We start from the raw sequence: 21,510 nt of genomic DNA, 5'->3' as shown, positions 1-21,510 counted from the left end.
TCAGTGCAGAGTGAACCATTTTGTTGTTTCCACATGAAAGCTTGTTGCTAAGAGACAAAACTGACCAAATAACACACACTGAAAAATTATGTTTTCTTCAGAAAGGGGGTGCCATTATTCAACCCAAAAGAGCCTATCTCTCTCAAATAAAGATGTGTGTCAACATTTATAGACCATAAGTTTTGGAGATTTCTTTGAAAAACAGTAAATCTCCCATACTTATATAAGCCCCTCCATCTGTTATGGTGTTATCAAACTCTAGACTACAGAGCAAAGTGAAACAATCATCACTTGGTTTAAAAAACTGTTTTGTGTACATTTTTATGTCGCCAGTACAAGGGCTTAACAAGATAGTCTATTTAAGTGTGCGTTGTAAGCACAGACTCTATATATAAATGGACATAGCTAATGTGCTAGCCTCCATGTTCCAAATAGGAAGGGAGCATGGGAGCGCTTCCAGGTCCATTGACTGTGGCTCCAATTCACTTTACATTGAAAAACTGCCACCCTGCTCTCTGTAAATGTTGCTGTCAGACTTTTCATTTTGATCTTAAAATGTTTGTATTAACTCTCTCCACATGATCCTGATATTTTTGTTTTGCTATTGTGTCCTTAAATCAAGATATGAACATTAATAACAGACAAATCAGATGCCTTATTTCCCCACAGTTGCTCCCACTTGCTTTAGCAACAGGTTTGATTGACAGCATTGCTAAGCTCCCGCTCCATGCTAAACCAGCGGTGCAGGCGGGAAGGGGTATTACCTTCAACAGCCACGCTCTGAATTGGCTCTTTGGTTGCTTATACAGTCTACTGCCATGGTTCAACAGCTAAACCTATTTTAGTAAAGACTGTATTAAAGAACTTTTGGTACATTTTGTTGAGGAGTAAGCCAGGCCTACACACCTCTTAACAGCTGAATACAGCAGTTGTTTAAAATAGCTTGTTAAAGTAGCTAAATATACGGTACATTGAATTAGACAACTTAACCCAATGACTATCTGTTGAGCGCCTGGTAATTTCCATATACAATAAGAAACAGACCCATAAAACACAATGATTTTACAGGGGCACAAATGGATCTCTGTCATTGCTAAAATCACTCTACATTTTTTACAGACAATTGTGCTGGCGTTGGGGTGATGGCATAACGGCGTTGTGGAGTTGTTGACAGCCCTGGGCATTATAATGTGTGGCTGACGTGTGCTGCTGGAGTGGTGAAGCAGACACAGTGACGGGAATCACAATGCGGAGCTGCTTAGAGAGATGCCAAGTGAAACGGCACCATAATTGGGTGGATTTAATATTGAAATGTGGGACTCAGCCGCTCTGCACCTGAATTAAAGGCTCAGAATGGAAGCAATTATTCCCACAGAAAAGTCACATAGTATTTTTGTGTCATGCAAAGGGTTCTGATTTTTAAAAGAAGCTATATATCGGTAGATTAGTTGGCTCCTCCGCTCTGCCTCTCTACTTTATATGCCACAGTTTAAAAGGGTATTTATTACACTGTTTTCTGAGCTATGTTACAATGTTGTTTCCTCATCTAAACAGACCTGGAGTTGTGTTTTGTCTCATTCACACGTGTTTAACACACAAACCCTGCATATTTAGGTTGACTTCTCTCAAAGAGAAAACATTCTGTTCCACCATGTGATGTCATGCGGTAATACAGGAAGTGCTTTACTGTGTTTTTAAACTTCGTATATCTTTCCTAGAATCATTTGGATGATTTCAAACCTGGAATTGCCAATCTCTACAGATAAAAGGTAAAAGGAAGCTGTTAACTTGAAAACTACTACATTATGACATCACAGGGTGGAACACATTTTGAGCTTTGGAGATGTACCGTAAATTTCAGACTATAAGCCACTACGTTATTTTCATGCTTTGAACCCTGCAACCTATACAACAACGTGGCTAATTCATAGATTTTTACTGGCTAACAACCATTGGGGGGCACTCTCTAGCAGCAAACTCAAAAGAGACAGACATGGGGAAAGATTATGTGCTGAAGAATACACTAGAAATGCATATGATGCAGCTTCTTAGTTGAATGTAATTAATCTGGCCATCAAAGAAGGCAAAAGAGCCACTGCATGTAAGCTTGGCAAGAATCAATGGTGCGACGTTGGAGGCAGCAGCGGGAAAAACTTAGTCAATGTGAAAAGACAACAAAAGCTTCTGGAGGAAATAAAAGCAGATGGCCCATGTTAGTGCTGTTTTATTTTCTAAACATGCAGGTGTGTTCATCTCGTGTTGATGGCGTGTTGGTGCCGTACTGCCGATTTTCAGGGACAGTTTGGAAAAAAGGGTGTCTTAAATTAAAACTCAAAACAACCTCCGTGTACCTTCTTTCTGTGTAAATATCTCATGTTACAACATATTTGCGGTAAACAGACTAATAATAAAGGGTTACTCAAACATATGTGAATGAAACAAAAAACAACTCTAGGTTTGTTTTTGAGGAGATAAAAGCATCATAACATGGCTTAAAACTCACAAGAGTCAATTTTGTGTAATATAGGACCTTTACCTCTTCCATACTTTGGTTATGTGGGTTGGGCTTTACGAGTACCACACAACTGAGAATTCCAACCGTGAGTTTCATAGCAGCCAAAGAGACAATCCAGAGCAAGGCTGTAGAAGGAAACGCGCCTTCTCGCCCGCACCGCTAGTTTGGCAGGGGGCAGCAATGCTAAACCTGTTGATAAGGCTAGCAGGAGTGACCTCAGTGAAAGAAGGCACCTGATTGGTCTGTGATTAATGTTCATATCTTAAGTTACGGACACAATAGTGAAATACAAAATACCAGAATCATGTAGAGCAAGTTAATACAAACATTTTAAGACCAAAATGATAAGACTTACTGCAGCAGTTATAGAGAAAGGGTTGACAGTTTTTCAATGTAAAGTGAATTGGAGCCAGAAGCGCGTCAATGATTACTACCTATTTGTAATGTGGCGTCTAGCAGGTTAGCTTTGACCATTAATTTATACAGTCTATGGTTGCGGCCTTAAGACCATAGGTTAAAACGCCTGCTCTATATAATACTTGTACAGACAAATGGGTTTTGATGTTGCTAATTGATCTGCCTGGCTCAATGCATTCTGTTTTACAACCCTTTACAAGCCTTGCAGTACCCATAAAAGACCCAAGCACTGCAGATAGTAAAGCCAACTGTTTGCATAGGCCCCATTAAAAAAGCCTTTTTATCTGCGATCTGCAAACAATGACTTGACCTGTGAATATAATTGCGTCTTCAGAACCCAGTGCATGTCCAGTCATAAACGTGCAGATGGAAGACGATATTGACCCTCGCTCTTTGACTGGTTTGGATGGAAGCAGCCTGATGGAGATTGATTTGTTAGTACTTGTGCTCAAGGGTAGGCAATATACAAAAAAAATAAAAAAGGGATCATGGTTTTCGCAAAGGTCACAATTTTGAGCTCAATTGGTAGTATTTGTCCACTAATCTGCGGTGGACTGAGTTGGAGGTTCAAGTCCCGCTTTCACTTTCCTCTTGATTAGTACTTGGTTTGGAGTCCACTGATCTGAAGGTTGGTGGTTCGAATCTCGCTCTCAATGTAAACATCATTGTTGAGTGACAGATACACAGGCCCACAGGTTGGCGGTGTGATTCCAGCTCCCAGAGATAAATGCTGTCATTGTGTCCTTGGGAAAGACACTTAACTCATCTCGCCCCCAGTGTCCTGGTACTCTGGTGTATGAATGTGTGTGTGAATGGGTGAGTGGAACCTTGATGCAAAGTGCTTTGAGCGTTGAAGGTGGAAAGGCGCTATATAATTATTTTACCATCACATTTCCAGACGATTTGTTGTAATGCAACAAACACCAAAGATGAAAAAAAAAAAACATTGGATGAAGCATGTGAAATTTCACCAGATTATCACCGGTTCTTGCCATGGTTGCTATGCGACAGTTTTAATTTCTATTCATTTGTGGAGAGTGCCATAGTTTCCAGCTGGTGTGGTTATTCACTCATGCCAGGTGCGATGGAGGCCCAGTGCATTGTGGGAGGAAGTAACTTGATAAAACAAATAGGTTTTCTGTCACATGTCATACACTTCATTTTGTTACTGGTTTGAGAGCCATAGTGTGAGGGAGGCTTGTGTTTCAAACCAGTGAATCTTGTGGATAGAGCAGGTTGTTTATTTATGCTGAAATGTTAGTCCAGTTCTTCCATCCATCCATTTTCTTCCGCTTATCCGGGGCCGGGTCGTGGGGGCAGCAGTCTGAGCAGGGACTCCTAGACTTCCCTTACCCCAGACATGTCCTTCAGCTCCTCTGGTGGGACCCCAAGCTGTTCCCAGGCCAGCCGAGAGACATAGTCCCTCCAACGTGTCCTGGGTTTTTCCCAGGGTGTCCTCCCAGTGGGACATGCCCGGAACACGTGGAGGAGCAGTGGCTCTACTCTGAGCTCCTCCTGTGTGACCGAGCTCACCCTATCCCTGAGGGCGCAGCCAGCCACCCTGCAGAGGAAATCCATTGTATCAGCGATCTTGTCCTTTCGGTTATTACCCAAAACTCATGACCATAGGTGAGGGTAGGAACGGTAAATTGAGAGCTTTGCCTTTTGGCTCAGCTCCTTCTTCACCACAACGGACCGATACAGTGATCGCATCACTGCAGACCCTGCACCGATCTGCCTGTCAATCTCGCACTCCATCCTTCCCTCACTCGTGAACAAGACCCCGAGATACTTGAACTCCTCCACTTCAGGCAGAGACTCACCATCCACCTGGAGAGGGCACCACCTTTTTTTCCAGTCGAAAACCATGGCCTCAGATTTGGAGGAGCTGATTCTCATCCCAGCTGCTTCACACTCGGCTGCAAAGAAGAGCAGTCTTGTTGCCACAATATTGAACAACTACCGACTGATCTCAAATCTGCCGTTCTTAGGCAAAGTTCTTGAAAAAGTTTCTTACCAACAGCTTATTAACTTTCTCCAAATAAACAACTCCTTTGATGTTTTCCAGTCGGGTTTTAGACACAACCACAGCACTGAGACTGCTCTTATCAAGGTGACAAATGACATCCGGCTAAACACTGATGCAGGCAAAGTCTCAGTCTTGATCCTTTTAAATCTGAGTGCTGCCTTTGACAATGTCAATCATGAGATCCTCTTACAGAGACTAGAGGACTGGGTGGGCATCTCACGTACTTCACTAAACTGGTTCAGATCCTAGCTAGAAAACAGGGAGTTCTTTGTTGAAATTGGAAAATGCATCTCAGATTAAATGTTCCTGACCTGTGGGGTGCTTCAGGGGTCAAGGCTGGGACCCTGGTTGTTCAATCTCTACATGGCGCCATTCGGCCAGTTAATACGCAGCAGTAATGTGTCCTACCTCAACTCTGCAGATGACACTCGGATCTATGTCTCACTGGCAGCAGGTGACTATGGACCAGTGGATTCACTCTGCCACTGCATCCAACAGATCAGTGTGTGGATGCAAAACAACTTTGTCCAGCTAAACTCAGACAAGATTGAAGTCATCGTCTTTGGCCCACAGAAACAAAGAGAAAGTGTCAGCAGTCACCTCCAGTCTCTCTCTCTAAAACCTTCAAATCAGGCTAGAAAACCAGGGGTAATAATGGACTTGACCTTTAACAGCCACATCAAATCAATAACATTTGCAGCTTTTTACCGTAAAAAAAATCAAAGGTATACTGTTAAAATACTGTCTCTCTAAAGACTTAGACTTATCCATGCATTTGTTTCCGGTAGGTTAGGCTACTGTAACAGCCTGCTCACTGACCTCTCCAAACCAGCATTAATCCGCTGCAGTACACCCACAACGCTGCTCGGGTCCTGACTAGAACTAGGAAGTATGAGCACATAAGTCCTGTGCTCAGGTCTCTGCACTGGCTCCTGTGGCTCAGAGAATACACTTTAAAGCAGCTCTGCTTGTGAACAAGTCTCTCCATGGCCTAACACCAAAGTACATATCTGACCTGTTAGTGCCATATGAACCATCTCACACTCTGAGGACTTCAGGGACCGCCCTCCTGCTGGTGCCCAGAGTCAGGACTAAACATGGGGAATCAGCATTTCAGTTTTATGCAACTAAAACCTGGAACAGTCTTCCTAAAGATGTGAGACAGGCCTCTACTTTGACAGTGTTTAAATCCAGGCTCAAAACAGCTCTGTTTAACTGTGCATATGACTGCATTTTTTCTGTGTTTTTCTCCTTTAATGTTAATTTTATGATGATTATTTGTTATTATTTACGTTTTGATTTGTAGTACTGTGATTTTACTGTCTTTCTTATTCTGTAAAGGTCATTAGACCTGCTCCAGGTCATTAGAAATATATAAAGAAGAAAAAAGCACCTACTACAGCCAGGCCTGTATAGACTTATAAGATTTAAGGTGTTATTTTTACCATTGGTAACATCCTGACTAAAGTTTTTGAGTTCAGGCTTCATCTTTGAGCAAACAAAAATAAATACACAAAATTGATAAGAAAAATTGAGAAATTGATTCGTATTGTTTCCGTGAACAAAATATGTATCATTTTAAATCAATATCACTATATTTACACTTGACCAATGAGCAACACTTGTGTGAAATACTTGCTACTTTTTACTCTTAAAGTACATTTTTAAACTGACACTTAAATATTTTTACTTAAATAGATTTTTTTCATGATATACTTTTACTTATACTTGAGCAACTTTTTTATTTTTGCTGTACTTTTTTTTTTATTTTTTTTTTTTACTTTTTCTGTTTTATTATAAGATTTGAGCTGTATAAATTTGTATAAATAACTTCTATGACTCATTATAGATACTAACTGACTAACTGTAATTTTGCTATTTATTGTGGCTCATGTTTTGCACATTTTGAATATTTTGGGGGGGATAATCCCGCTTTGGGGATTTTGTGTTCATGGAATATTTTTGTTTCAATATTATTGTTAGCAGCCATATGGAAAAATATCCACGATTGAGTGCCAGATCCACTACAGTGTCCCCTTCAGATGGGTTGACGTAGGGCTATGGCAAAAATACAAACATAAGACCTAATTTTGCACACATTTTTTAGGCTCAATATATTGTACAAATGCATAACACATTTTAAATTTGGATTTCTCTGTAATTATTGGTCCTTTCTACACAAAATAAAAACTGTAGTGATCCTGGCACTCTGCTCTTTATTTCTGATGTCCACTTGTTTTTTTTCAATATGATGAAACAGGATTTAATCGAAAATGGATATCGATCAATATGGGGGAAAAAAAATCTGAAAATCAAATAATTTTTCCCCATATCACTCAGACCTAGATTGATGTTTAAACTGCATTATAGAGTCCAAAACCTCATGTACTTCTCTGTTGGCTGGTATAAAAGTACAATATTGGCCTACACTGGTTTAAAACCTTTTCTAGTGCACATGTTTTGTGATTGCTGGGTTGTGTCTAAACAGAGGAACATGGAGTAGGCAGATGGTCCTAAAAGCCTTTGGCATGTGTTCTGTTAGTATTTGTATTCTAGCCTCAAACCAATGAGCAGTCAAATGAACAGGTATCAATGTTTTGCCATTTGACTTTGACTACACAGTTAGTAACATTTATTTATAGAACACCTTTAAAAGATAAAATGCAGAAACGTTATAAAATACAATACACTCAGTAAAAACACCAACATTTAGAAAAATAAAATTAATAAAAACACAAAAAGTCATTGGCAGGAGTGCTACTTGGATGTATAGAGATAGTGCAGAACTGTCCTTTTGGTGTTGTTTGGTGTAGGGACCAGTTTCAAATACAAAGTTGAAAAAAATGAGGCACTCAAAAAGTATACAATTATTAAAAGCCTTTATTATCACATGACAGATTAAGTTAAAAGTGATTTTAAAGGGCAATGTATTGTATAAGTTAGGTGGAACATTTTCAATTGCTCTGTCACCCCTTGTTTTGAACCTGGTTTGTTAAGTATTTAACAGCTGTGCAGGACCTGAGACTACAACCTGGGACGCGCCTGTGGAGAATGTGGGACAGGAGACTTGGGACTGCCCATGGAGAGCTCTGTAGGCTGTGACAAGGATTTTGAAATCAATTCTGTGCTGAAGAGCGGCAAGAACAGGAGACATGTAGCAGTATCAGGGGGTTCTAATGAGTAGCTTTAACGCAGCATTCTGTATTAGCTGAAGACGGTGGTTGATTGAGACTTAAGAAGAGTGAGTTACCGGAATCGAAGCGTGACAAAACAAATGAATGGGACAGTACAGGTCTGAGTTTGGACATGTTTTTGAGGTGTACAAAGCGTGTGCGGGACAAAGCTTGGGTATGTTGTTCAAAATTCAGGGCTTGATCAAAAATTATTCCAAGATTTCTTAGGGAAGAGTGATTTTTAGAATTTAAGGTCCTGATGCTTTTTGAAATCTTGGTGATAGTGTTGTCATGGTTACAGGTGTTAACTATGAGAACTCTGCTTTATTTGCATTGAGTTGAAGGACGTTGTTTGTGAGCCAGGTCTAAAAAATGCCAGATAGTCAAGCAAGATTTTGAGATTTACAGTGTCTTCAGTGTCAAAGCAATAGTACAACTGAATGTCATCTACGTACATATGGTGGAAGTGGAAAACAAGTACAAGGCAAAACAAAATTGATCCTAGCACTGACCCTTGGGGAACTCCACAGGACAGTGGGGAGGATGATGATATAAAAGGGTTAGAGACCTGACAAGACAGAAAAGGTAATTATGGCATTCGCTTTTGAGGACTTGTATACAACCAGTGTATATTTCCATATGAATAAATGAAGGGTTTTACTACAATTTTATCCCAAAGCTTTTTAATTGTAGAAGACTCACGTAATGGTGAATCAGCTATTATATGCTTCTACCTCTGCTAAAATAACACATTATACGCAGAATTGATTTTTTTTTACCTTTTATCCATGACCTTGATTTGACCTTTTGTTATCCCCCTCGTCAGAAATGTACCTGGAGTTGTGTTTTTGCTTAGGGTTAGGGAGGCAGCAGGGGAGGCACAGGGAGACCTAAACTTAGACCTAGACACTTTCCACACAGACTTCATGTTTTATTAATCCATTTATCCAAAGTTGTCTCCTCTGAGCACTCAAAAATGCTCCGTTTGCATTTTCGGTCTTTTAGTTACTTCATATATAAAACTCCAGACTTCTATGCCGTTTTTAAACCCATAAATCATCACTGGACTCTATGATCAAATTGTGTTCCCAGCGAGCATAGCAGTTTATATATCAACTTGCATTCCTGTTATGATCTAATCCTATTTTGGGTAATGTCCCATAGAACAGCAACACTTTTCATGCCAAACTGCTTCTCTCTGTTGAAAAGTGCATTGCCACTCGTATCCCCCGTGGACCTGGCTCTCTCTCCTCTTGGTCTGCGGATGTATTTTTAGCCCTTTTTAAAGTCCTCAGGTTTTTTGCGGTCTCTGTGCAGTCTGCCATTTCAGGGCCAAATTTGAGTGAGCAGAACCAGATCCAGAACCTCTCGTGTTGTCACTGGCGATTTTAGAAGAGATGGAGCTGGAAGCCAGAAGCCAGCGAGAGGCAGATGGACCCGGCCAAGTTTCTGCATTATTCTACCCACGCACATAAATACATACACAGGGGTTTACATGTGTTATCGCGACTTACATTTATTTCCTGGGGACTGATTCTAACCTTAACTAATTTTAGAGTTCCCATATTACGCTGTTTTCTGATCTGTTATAATGTTGTTTCCTCATCACAAACAGACCTGGAGTTGTGTTTTGTTTCATCCACACGTTTAACACACAAACCCTGCATGTTTAGGCTGAATTCTTCTCTCGAACAGAAAACACTCTATTCCCATGTAATAATACTGGAAGTGCTTCATAATGTGTTTAAATTCCATACACCTTCACTAGAATCATTTGGGTAATTTCTAGAATCATTTGGGTAATTTCAGTAATTTCAGCACTGGAATTGCCCATCTCTACTGAACTAAATGTAAAACATAGCAGCATAACAGCAAAAAAATTCATAACTCTTTTATTTCTAAATATGTTTCTTTTATTTTATCAGAGCATTTAGAACTACCCCTCCGACATTAATATGAGCAAATACAGCACCGAGGAACGAACTCTCATTGTACAGGGGTACTTTGAGTCACATGGGTCAAAGTCAGAAACCCAGAGGTGTTACCATCAACATTTTAATACCAGAGATGCCCCAAGCGTAAATGCCAATAAAGGATTAATATGTTTGTGAATAAACCTTTTAAAACGTAATATCGAGGATCTCATAAGAGCCAAAAGAAATGCTTTTAAATGTTATGCAAAGTGTGTTGGGTCGGGCTATTCAGAGTGAAACTGAATATGGTGGACACCTAAAAAACATTATTTTATTATGTAATTATTACTTCCCCTAGTTTAGGTAGTGATAAGTTCAAATGTAAGTGAACAATTATAACCGTACATATTGACAAAAATCTCAGAAGGTTCAGTTTACCTACTGCTAAAACATGGTGAGTGTAACTTAATTATAGGAGCTATTGAAGATTTATAAGTGTTAGTGACTTTTGTATGTTTTTGTAGAGGTAACAGCATTATAACATGGCTTAAAGATCACAAGGTTCAAGTTTGTGTAATATAGGACCTTTAACTTGTATCTGAAGGCATTGTACTTGTTTTTACTGTCTTAAAAACATGAAAAACAGAACTAGTTCATTTTAACCAGTTTGCAGTGGTCCAAAGTTGTTGACCGACTGCTGTAATGCATTTCGAACATCCTAATTATTCATTACAATGAGTCTGTTTCTAAATTTTCAGATTGGAGTTTTACAGTGCTCTTGCAGTATAAATACTCTATTTTTAAATGCACACAGGACACAAAATCAAATATGCTTTATTTTCATTGCCAGTGGACAAAATTTATTTATTTATCTTTATTTATACAGGGGGACCCTGTGTTAGGACTCTGGCAGCTGCATTTTGGACCAACTGGAGGCTCCTTATAGTACTTTTGGGGCAGGCGGCGAGCAGAGAATTACAGTAATCAAGTCTGGAAGTAACAAATGCATGGATGAGTTTTTCAGCATCTGTTTTAGGTAAAATATTTCTAATTTTAGTTATGTTTCACAGGTGAAAGTATGCGGTTTTACAAGCTAGGTTTATATGGGCTGTGAATGAGAGATTTTGATCAAATAGGACTCCAAGATTTTTTACAGTAGGGCTAGAAGCAATACTCACATTGTCGAGTGAGATTATCTGGTCCGACAGAGAATCTCTTTGACCTTTGGGACCAACGACAATGACCTCTGTTTTTTCAGAATTTAAGAGCAGGTAATTCAAGGTCATCCAGGTTTTGATGTCCTTCACACAGGCACTGAGTTTATCTATTTGATCAGTCTGATTTGGTTTCATTGATAAGTACAGCTGAGTGTCATCAGCATAGCAGTGAAAATTAATGCCATGTTTTCTGATAATGTTACCCAATGGCAACATATACAGAGTAAATAGGATTGGACCAAGCACAGATCCTTGTGGAAAACCACAGGCTACTTTAGAACAGGGAGAGGTGCTCTGGTTTATACTAACAAACTGGTACCTATCTGATAGATAGGATTTAAACCATTTGAGGGCGGGCCCTCTGATTCCAATGTCACATTCTAACCTCTGCAGTAGAATGTTGTGATCAATGGTGTCAAACGCTGCACTGAGGTCCAGTAGGACCAGGACTGAAGCCAGCCCATTATCAGCAGCTAGTAGTAAGTCATTTGTTACTTTAAGCAGTGCAGTCTCTGTGCTGTGGTGAGCTCTGAATCCAGATTGAAATTTTTCAAATATATTATTGTCCTGCAGGTGGCAGCAGAGCTGTTTCACCACCACTCGTTCTAGAATTTTTGAGAGGAAGGGAAGATTAGAGATAGGTCTATAGTTGGCTAGTTCATCAGGATTTAGGTTAGGTTTTTTCAAAAGGGGTTTAATCACAGCATACTTAAAGGACTGAGGAATAAATATATATATATATCTGGATCTGTTTGATCTGCCCAGACTTTAATGAAATCTAATTTAGACATAATACTACGCACATTCATGTGAATAATTCCCAGTCCCTTCCTTGTTTTGAAGTTTTGCATATCAAATATGCCTATCTTATTAGGGATAATAGCTTTATTTGTGTTTGATTGAGATTGATTTGACGCCTGAGAATTAGGTTTGTCATTATTAGTAATATTGATGTCAACCAAGTTACACGACCTCCGATAATTTCTTTCATTTCCACGAGATATTCTACGTGAAATATGCACATTAATGTGTTTTAATGCGGAATCTAAACGAGGGGGCGCTGGTTTTGTCAAAGAGTCACCTGAGACGCTCTTTACCCTATGCGGAAGTAGTCATTCAGTAGGTCTGATAGGTGCAGACTCCAGCGTTAGTTTGATATTGTCACTCAGCAGTTTTTTCCCAGTCTTTTTTAAATGAATTCCATCGCGGGCAAAGAGATTATTCCTCTTCCAAAATCCACAAAAATTATCCACAAAAGGAATTCCAAGAGCACTGCAATAACCCTTCAGCCAGACGTGAAGTTGGCGGATCCAACTAAACTTCATGTCACCGAAACTAGGAGATGGAATTGGACCTGATATTACGCATTGCTTTTCCGACTTCAGCACCGTGTCTATAAGCGATTTGAAATCATTTTCCAACACCTCAGACTGTTGTAATTTAATGTCATTGGAGCCAATGTGCACTATCACTGTGGATGTGTCCGCACGACTGGACAGTGTGTCTGTGAGTATGGTGTTTATATGTGATACCTGAGCTCCAGGGTGGCACTCGGTTTCAGCTCGTGGGATGGCAACATCACGTACCATAGACGAACCGATGAGGAGCCATGGGCAGGTCTTATCCCGTGAAGGACGCCGCTCCCTTACCAACCGAGCCCGAGCTGATTGATGATTTTGTCTTAATGCTGTGGGAGCCGCTGTGACGTCCCGCGAGGATCTAAGAGTAGCTGGCAGCTCTTGACTGTGACTTGATAAACATGGAAACTCATCCAGGTCAAGAATATTAAATCTGTTTGATAGCTCCAAAGGCTGCTTCTGGTTTGTGTTTGCATACAGAAGTGAGCACTTTTGTTTACTATTCTTAACAAGAGACCAGCTGTGTGAGGGAGTAGAAGAAGTTGGACCTTTTAGCTCAGCTGCACCAAGACAGCCGCAGATGTCATGCCGAACACTGGCAGAGGTTGGCTCCCTGCACCCCTCATCAGCAGGAGCGAGTTTACACTGGGAACAGCAACGGTCGCATCGAGTTCATTTACAGGGACGGAGATGGACTTGGATTTTCCCACTGTCACCACCGAGTCAAGGAGTTGATCACGAGAATGACTCTGTGTTTGAGTCAGTAAGGAGATTCGGTTCTCTAACTCCGTCATCCTCACTTCCAAATGTAGACAGCGGTCACAATGCGTCAGGCCGGCGAGTGACGCCATACTGTAAAGGAAGTTAAAACTCAAGCAGTAAAAAGATTAGATGTAAAATCCATAACCATTTCACGGATGTGATCAGATCCGTATTAAAAATGTTTTCCAAAACTTACACACAGGGGCCCCAAAAAGGAGCCCACTGCGTTGAGATGACTTGAAACAGAGTGGCAGCGGATCGACACGCTCCACCCTCGCCAGCAGGTAAGTGTTGCGGGTTAAAAACGTCAAATCTGGGTATCCAGCGGTAAGAATAATTAATCCAGATACAAAACAGAGTTAAGAACCGCAACAATCTTTGTCGGATTTTAAAGTGTCTTTAAAATCAAGTTCCTAGTTTGTCAAAATACACAAACTAGGAACTTGCTTTAGTGATATCGTGCAACATCAAACGGTGAATAATTATAGTCAAATATGAACTGTTAAATGGCATAAAAATAATTTGATAAATAAAAATAGTGGTCTCATTTTGACCCATAGACTGTATACATAAATGGACATAGGGAACCTGCTAGCTGCCGCATTCCAAATAGGAAGTGATCATGGGTGCGCTTCTGGCTCCATCAATCTTGGCTCCAATTCACTTTCGATTGAAAAACTGTCGCTCCTCTCCCTATAACTGCTGCTGTCAGACTCATCATTTTGGTCTTAAAATGTTCGTGTTAACCCGCCCTACATGATCCTGGATTTTTATTTCACTACAATGTCCATAAATCAAGACATGAACATTAACAACATTTAAATCGGGCATCTTCTTTCACCGAGGTTGATCCTGCTAGTGTTAACAACTGGTTTGATTGGCAGCATTGCTAAGCACTCAGTTTTTCAGTTTTTATTAATATGAACATTTAAAATCTCTAAAGCACCTTGTGAGCTGATCTATGTGAAGGGACTCTATAAATAAATGTTGCCTCTTTACTGATGAATCATGGGGACCTGATGTTTGTCCTCATGATGGAAGTAGGTCCCCATGAATTGACTGTGTACAGATTTTAGTCCCCACAATGTGATAAATATCTGCCCACACAGACCAGGCAGGAGAAGATGGAGAGTCTAAAAATACCCATGGGTAATGAGAGTGTGATATCAGCCTGCAGCTCAGTACCGCTCCAGTCGACACAATCACATATGACAGACAGTGATCTCAGCTGATTCTGCAAAGTGAGGGTTAATCTTGAATGATGTAATAGTTTAAGATGTACACGGCCAGATTCAGATCTTTTCATTTCATGTTTTTTTTCTTTATTTTTAATTTCTACATTTCATATACACACAGAAGACATGAAATATATAATATATATAGCACTTTGAGTGACTTGAAGGTGGAAAAGCGCAATATAAAAATGTTACCCCATTTACCCCTTTCCAAAATACCTGGACATGTTAATTCAAAAATGTTCACAAAGTTTTAAAGCTTAAAACATTAATATAAAACCAAATAAAAGAAAACAATTACCCATTTTCACATATGTATATATGATTGGATTTAGTTGTTTTCAAATACTTTCACAGTCACTTTCACATTTCTCTTGAGCTGTCTGTTTGCTGGAGTGGATTTTGAAGTGTCAGGAGGCAGCGGGCTTTGTTCTTTTTTATGTGATGCAGTTGAAGAGTCTCTTTGTACAGTCCACAGACAGTACATGTTCTAGACCTAGCTCGCACAATAGCTTTGTCCATTATGTTTGCTCCCCGGAGAATACTGGTCTGGCTGTTTTCAATTAGTTTCTATTTGGAGCAAAAGTGTGATGGTGGAGTACCCATTAAGCTTTACTTTACTTTACTTTATGAAGAATTTGCTGTTTAAATTTCAAATCAGTCCTATTGTGCTTGGGTGTGCTCTATAGTTATAATCTATGACACCTGTGGATTGTTATGTTATGATTTGCACATTTTACGTCCGGATGTTGCCGACTCCTCCTATGGATAGCTGCACATCACACTAGCGAACTTTTTATTTGTACTAAAATGACTACACAACACTGCCGAATCCTATGAGTATCACCGATTAAGAAGACAAAACTGGAGAAGAAAGTGCGTACGTCACAGTGAGCGTGTAGTAATCTTTAATCGTTTATTTTCAAGATGCCATTTTGCCGATTAACCCGTTTTCACCTCCACCACTCTCCTGGACAATGTGCAACTTGTATAACAAACAAATGAACTGGAAACCATTCTACGTCCTTAGCAACTGTAAAACCACTTGAACCGTGTAACGCTTTGTTGAAGATACACACAAATAGAAAATGCTTAACAAAACACACCCAAAAAAACGCGTTCCCTGTGTCCTGGGAGGGCACTTTGATTCCCTACTGCACACCCTCATTGAAGTGAAAATGGCTCCCCTGATATCCCCCTGGCTCTTCACACCTGCTTTGTGTATTTTTTTTTTGTATTTTTATTTATATATTTTTGTGTTGTTTTTTCTGCTCACTTTGCTTCTATCTGAGCTTGGATGGATGTAACCGGGACAGATAAAAGGCCCTTTTTATGTACACAGCGGCGCATTTAAATTGTATGAGGCGTTATTGTGATGTGACTTGGAAATCTAATTGAAAATAGGAGATGAATGCCTGGTTTGTTTTTAGTGTAAAAGCGGCAGTGGAGAACTCTTTTGACACCTTCCAAGTGACGATAAAGACAGATAGAACAATAATGAAGGTTTCAGGACAGTTAAAAGCAAATATATGTTGAAAGTGAAACTACAGAAGTTATTATAGGTACGTACGCATCCGTCTGTTCAGTAATTATGCTGAGCTGTGTGGAGGCAGCACTGTCCAGGTCACTATATTGTCATTTAAAGGTGTATTATGTAACATTTCTGATGGGGATGGATCAACATGAAGTCATTGTTTTGCCAGGAATGTTCCACAGTATAGTATTCAAGTTGTCCAATATGTATTTATTCAGGTGGTGTTTAGTAAAAGAAAATTCAAATCTTCCAACTGAACAAAAGTTTCAGAGCGAAGATATTTCGCTGCTCGTCCAAGCCGCTTCTTCAGGTCTGGTCAGATTGTTGGTGGACACTGCCTTATATCTATCTGAAGGGAGGAGCTAACTACTGGCATACTCAATATCACTATTGTTTTCCTTGTTTTGGGTTGGGTACATGGATGACTGAGGGATTACACATGCAGGTGGTGTTGTTGCTCAAAAAAACTCATAAAAAATGCATTCTTACATTCTGCAGCCCGACTTCTGAAGGACAGTATCCCAGGTGTGTGAGAGTAAAAAGGCCCCATTGTCCCGGTTTAAACACCCGTGGGCACGTTTCCATATTCTGATGCCTCTTTAATCGAGCGACGTTGTTTGTTGTCCTCCGTCCAATGATACTCGCTCGTCCCAGTCCATAATGCGGGTCTCTCTTTTACAGTGATCCAAAATGGCCGATTTGAGTTGCTCCTGTTCTGCTTTATGTTTTGTTGCTTGTCTTCTCTGTTGCCTTCTCACATTCTGTCCTATGTTGCTTAAAACTGAAAACCCTCCCTGTTTCCTCCATGTATGTTTTATTGAAAGACCTGCAGGGTATGTTGTATATGACATTACATTTGTGGGGATGAGTAGTAGTAGTAGTTAGAGTTCTTTTCCAGATGCTCAAAGTCGCTTTACAATTTGGTGCACTCTTCATTCACTCCACACTCACTGGTGATAGGCTACTATTTTAGCCACAGCTGCCCTGTAATAGACTGATGGAAATGATGCTGCCACCACTTTCATACTAGGCACTGTGGGTGAAGTGCCTTGCCTAAGGACACAGCAATACAGATGAACCTCATTGTCGTAACCCTGTAGTTTAGATCTGTACTTATGTTCTGAAATCTAGTTCTTTTATTAGTTTATCAGTTCATATTTCACTCGTTTTGTCAGTTCTTCTGTTTAAAATTTGAACTTTGACCAGAATCCTGTTATTAAAACATAAATCACAATTTTTGTCAGAAAACATGCTCTTTCGTGCTTTGTTGAGTCTTTAGCAGAACCACACACCCCAAATATTAGCGAGAGATTTAGCTTCAGCTCCAAAAATGATGACTACAGGCCTCGTTGATCAGGTCTATTGAAATCCTGAATCTCACAAAAGCCAGATATGAGCCTGGAGGAACAACGTAGGCGTTGTGTGGGAGGAGGCGAAACCCACCAGTGCTTCACCAATCTCATCTCCAGCTAGTTTCCATTTGAGATTTAACCTTAACTAAAGAAGGAAGGAAAAAAAGAGGTATTGAAAATCACTTTACACAGTCTTGAGCTGTCACTAACCGATGCCCGCGTATCCATGACGACGGATTCACGCGGAGCAAGTGAATGACTGAGGGAGGAAGAGGAGATAAGGAGATTTTCAATTCAATTTGCAGCAGTCGGCTCCTTACCCTTCATGTAAATGGAATAAGTAGGTTACACTTGGTCACATAACAGCGGTGGAGACCAGAGCGGAGGGCCAGCTACGATGATGTTGTAACGGTTGAGATTAGGACCCATCTCAAAATTAAAAAATTTATTTTATTTTTTTTAAGGTATTTTATTTAAAAGTGTTTTCAGTTTGAGAGAAGAACTCAGTCTAAATATGCAGGATTTGTGTGTCAAACATGTGTGGCAAAACACAAACAAAACACAACTCCAGGTCTGTTTGTGATGAGGAAACAACATCATAACATAGATCACAAAACTGCATAATATGGGCCCTTTAATAAAAACAGTCGTATAAACTCTGCCAAAACATTACAAAGTAAAAAGAACAAAAACTTGCTGTTCATTGCTCCAAACAAGACTATATTTTTTGCATGATTGTGTTTACTTTCACTGCACCTCAACCAAGGCATTTACGTTGTTTTGGCACATTTCTGGTGGGTTGCCAGATACCTGAATTCTATCATTAAGAATATACAAAACAAGACATATCGAGACATTTCACTTTTGCCCATTCTCACTATCAGTATCATTTTGACCCACACTTATTTTCCCATAGAACACTCAAAACTTTTATACTGGTGTGAAACACAATACCAAGGCCATTGAAAGCCTTTAAAGCTTTTAATACGCAGCAATAATTTGTCCTACCACAACTCTGCAGATGACACTCAGATCTATGTCTCACTGCAGCAGGTGAATATGGACCAGTGGATTATTATTATAATAATAATACATTTTATTTATAGGGCGCCTTTCTGGGCACTCAAGGTCACCTTACAATACAATATAATATACAATTTACAGACAGTTAAAATCAACATTTATGAACATACAGTTAAAAGCATTCAGATAAAAACAAACATTGATTCACTCTGCCACTGTATCCAACAGATCAGTGTGTGGATACAAAACAACTTTCTCCAACTAAACTCAGACAAGACTGAAGTCATCATCTTTGACCCCAGAAACAAAGAGAAAGTGTCAGCAGTCACCTCCAGTGTCTCTCTCAAACCTTCAAATCAGTCTAGAAATCTAGGGGTAATAATGGACTCAGACTTGAACTTTAACAGATCATCAAATCAGTAACATCTGCAGGTTTTTATCATCTAAAAACATTTTAAAAATCAAAGTTATATGTCAAAACCAGACTTGGAAAGGCTTATCCATGCATTTGTCTCCAGTAGGTTAGACTCTAACAGCCTGGTCACTGGCCTCTCCAAACAAGCGTTAAAACAGCTGCAGTACATCCAGAATGCTGCTGCTCAGGTCCTGACTAGAAACAGGAAGTACGAGCCACATAAGTCCTGAGATCAGGTCTCTGCACTGGCTCCTGTGGCTCAGCTCTTCTTGTGATTGTAAAGCACTTTGAATTACTTTGTGTACGAATTGTTCTATCCAAATAAACTTGCCTTGCCTTGTCAGAAGCACCCATATAACACTACTTTCTTATCTCTGTTCTAATGTCCTTTCCTCATCACAGACATACCTGGAGTTGTGTTTTGTTTCATTCACACATGTTTAACACACAAACCCTGCATATTTAGGTTGAGTTCTTCTCTCAAACTGAAAACGCTCTGCTCCACCTACATAACAGAATTCACACTTATGTAGTTAGTTTGTGTTTATAATGAGTCATAGAAGTTCAAAATTCTTCTTCTGCAGCTCAAATCTCATTGCAGAACAGAAAAATAACCAAAATGTTCCCACTACTACTCATGTATTGAAGGATAAATCGATATAGTAATTACCCTGACAGGCCTGAGAGGAGTGCGGTGGTTGTGCCTGGATGCCTGTCACTGCTCTCTGTGTTGACCCCAGGATCGAGCTCTGTCCCTGGTCCAGCTCTTAAGCCTCCTCTGCCTGCACATGTTTCTCTGGACACAGTTCTGTTATGAAAGGAATCACTCCGATACCTCCCACACATTTGTACCTGCCCCTGTGTCTAAAAGGCACCACAGGCAACACTTTTCAACTTGTAAGGCTGAGAAAACACAAGCTTTAGTACATGGCTCTCAGTGTTGATAATGTCACGAGTCTCACAATATTTATATTTTATTATGTATGTTAATGTTGCGCCCTACTATTTTAATTAAAAAGTCTAACTGAAAGCTAAATGATCTTGTTAGCCTTACAAGCTTGAAAATACCTGGACTTTATTGATCTTGGGAGCTTAGCAGGGTTAGGTTTAGTTAGTACTTGGTTAGGAGCAACAGTTGAAAGTTGTCAGTTCAAATCCCGCTCTCGACATAAATGTGATTGCAATTCCAGCTTCTACCAATGAGTGCTGTCATTGTGTCCTTGGGCAAGGCACCCACCTCTCCCCCAGTGTCTGCGTACATTTGTTTCTTAATGTGTGAGTAGTTCCTTGATGTAAAGTCCTTTGAGCTTTGAAGGTGGAAAAGTGCTCTATAAAATGTGACTATTTACCATTTACTTGCTACAGTGGGGCTGCAGTGATGGTTTGAACCCGCTCAGGCCAGTGTTTTTGTGTCCTTGGGCAAGACACTTCACTTTTCTCTCCTCCAGTGTTGAAGTAGACTGGTTCAGGAATGGATAGGAGTGTGTTTATGAGACAATATTGTGACAACACATCAAATTGTACCTATGGGCCAATTATGAAATGTTTACACTATGGATATCATTCCACTCTCCCAACCAAATAAACTGATAACCCAACATGCAGAATGTCAAAACCCGTGCTGCTTCTAATCTCTGAATCTTTTATATTTCATAGCTGGATTGGTGCAGACTACTTCCTGATAAAGAGATGGTTTTCTTATCTGAACTGAAATCATATGTTGACTTTTGCGGCTTGTGTGTGTTTAGGTGGAGGAGGTGGTGGACGTGGGGGCTTTTGCTGCAGAAGACATCCACATCCCCAGTATCTATGTGCACAGAGTCGTCCAGGGAGGCAGCTACGAGAAGAGGATCGAGGTACGAACCAGATCTGCCAAATTGTGTTACATACAAATATTGTTTTACCATTTAAAAAAACTGTGAAGGACCATAAACTTGGGCTTAATGCCATACAGCGGAACATTGTAGGCAAAGAAATATCTCCATCAAAACAAGCAGGTGACCGATCTTAATCACCACCACCGTAGTTTTTCATTCACAAGTTTTATCTGAGATATTTAATTTAATGGAATTTGCACAGAAATAAGATCGGACCTCCTTTCTTAATGATTTCTTTCATAACATAATGGAGAGGTTCATTTCAGTTTGGTTTAAAATGTTTTAGCGATAACAATGAATAGTAATTACCTTTTGACTGATGCAATTTCAAAAACAATCAGAGTTGATTCATATCTGCTCCATTTACTCACACAGACACAGGACATATTTAAATGCTTAAATTGGACACATTTTATTATTTAATAAAAAGGGATGCACTGGTGTCGAACACTGGTATTGGTTCAGTTGATATTCTCTTTGGACATATAATTTGACATATTAAGACTATTTATTGGTCATATTCAGCCCAAATAGTCTCATAATTTTTGAACTTTTATTTATGCAAAGTTGTTCTGTCATTAAAAACAGCTCCATAACACAATTGGATCAGTTCTGTCTTATTTTATTTTTGTTTTAAGTAAATAAATGCTGCTTTAAGTCTCTACACTGGTGTCAGTTGATAACAAAAAT

At 39.7% G+C, this 21,510-nt stretch overlaps 1 protein-coding gene across 1 annotated transcript in view; it reads left to right on the top strand.

Annotated features, from left to right (window-relative positions):
- Positions 1-21,510, top strand: part of oxct1a (3-oxoacid CoA transferase 1a) — a 92,580-nt gene that overhangs the window by 18,554 nt on the left and 52,516 nt on the right. The window contains exon 8 of the mRNA XM_033972896.2: positions 20,692-20,799. Coding sequence (XP_033828787.1) covers positions 20,692-20,799 — 108 coding nt within the window. The remainder of the gene's footprint in view (positions 1-20,691; positions 20,800-21,510) is intronic.

Source organism: Periophthalmus magnuspinnatus, chromosome 9 (genome assembly GCF_009829125.3).
Source record: "Periophthalmus magnuspinnatus isolate fPerMag1 chromosome 9, fPerMag1.2.pri, whole genome shotgun sequence".
Lineage (NCBI taxonomy): Eukaryota > Metazoa > Chordata > Actinopteri > Gobiiformes > Gobiidae > Periophthalmus > Periophthalmus magnuspinnatus.
Note: the sequence above shows the minus strand (reverse complement) of the source record. Positions and strands in the feature narration are given on the sequence as shown.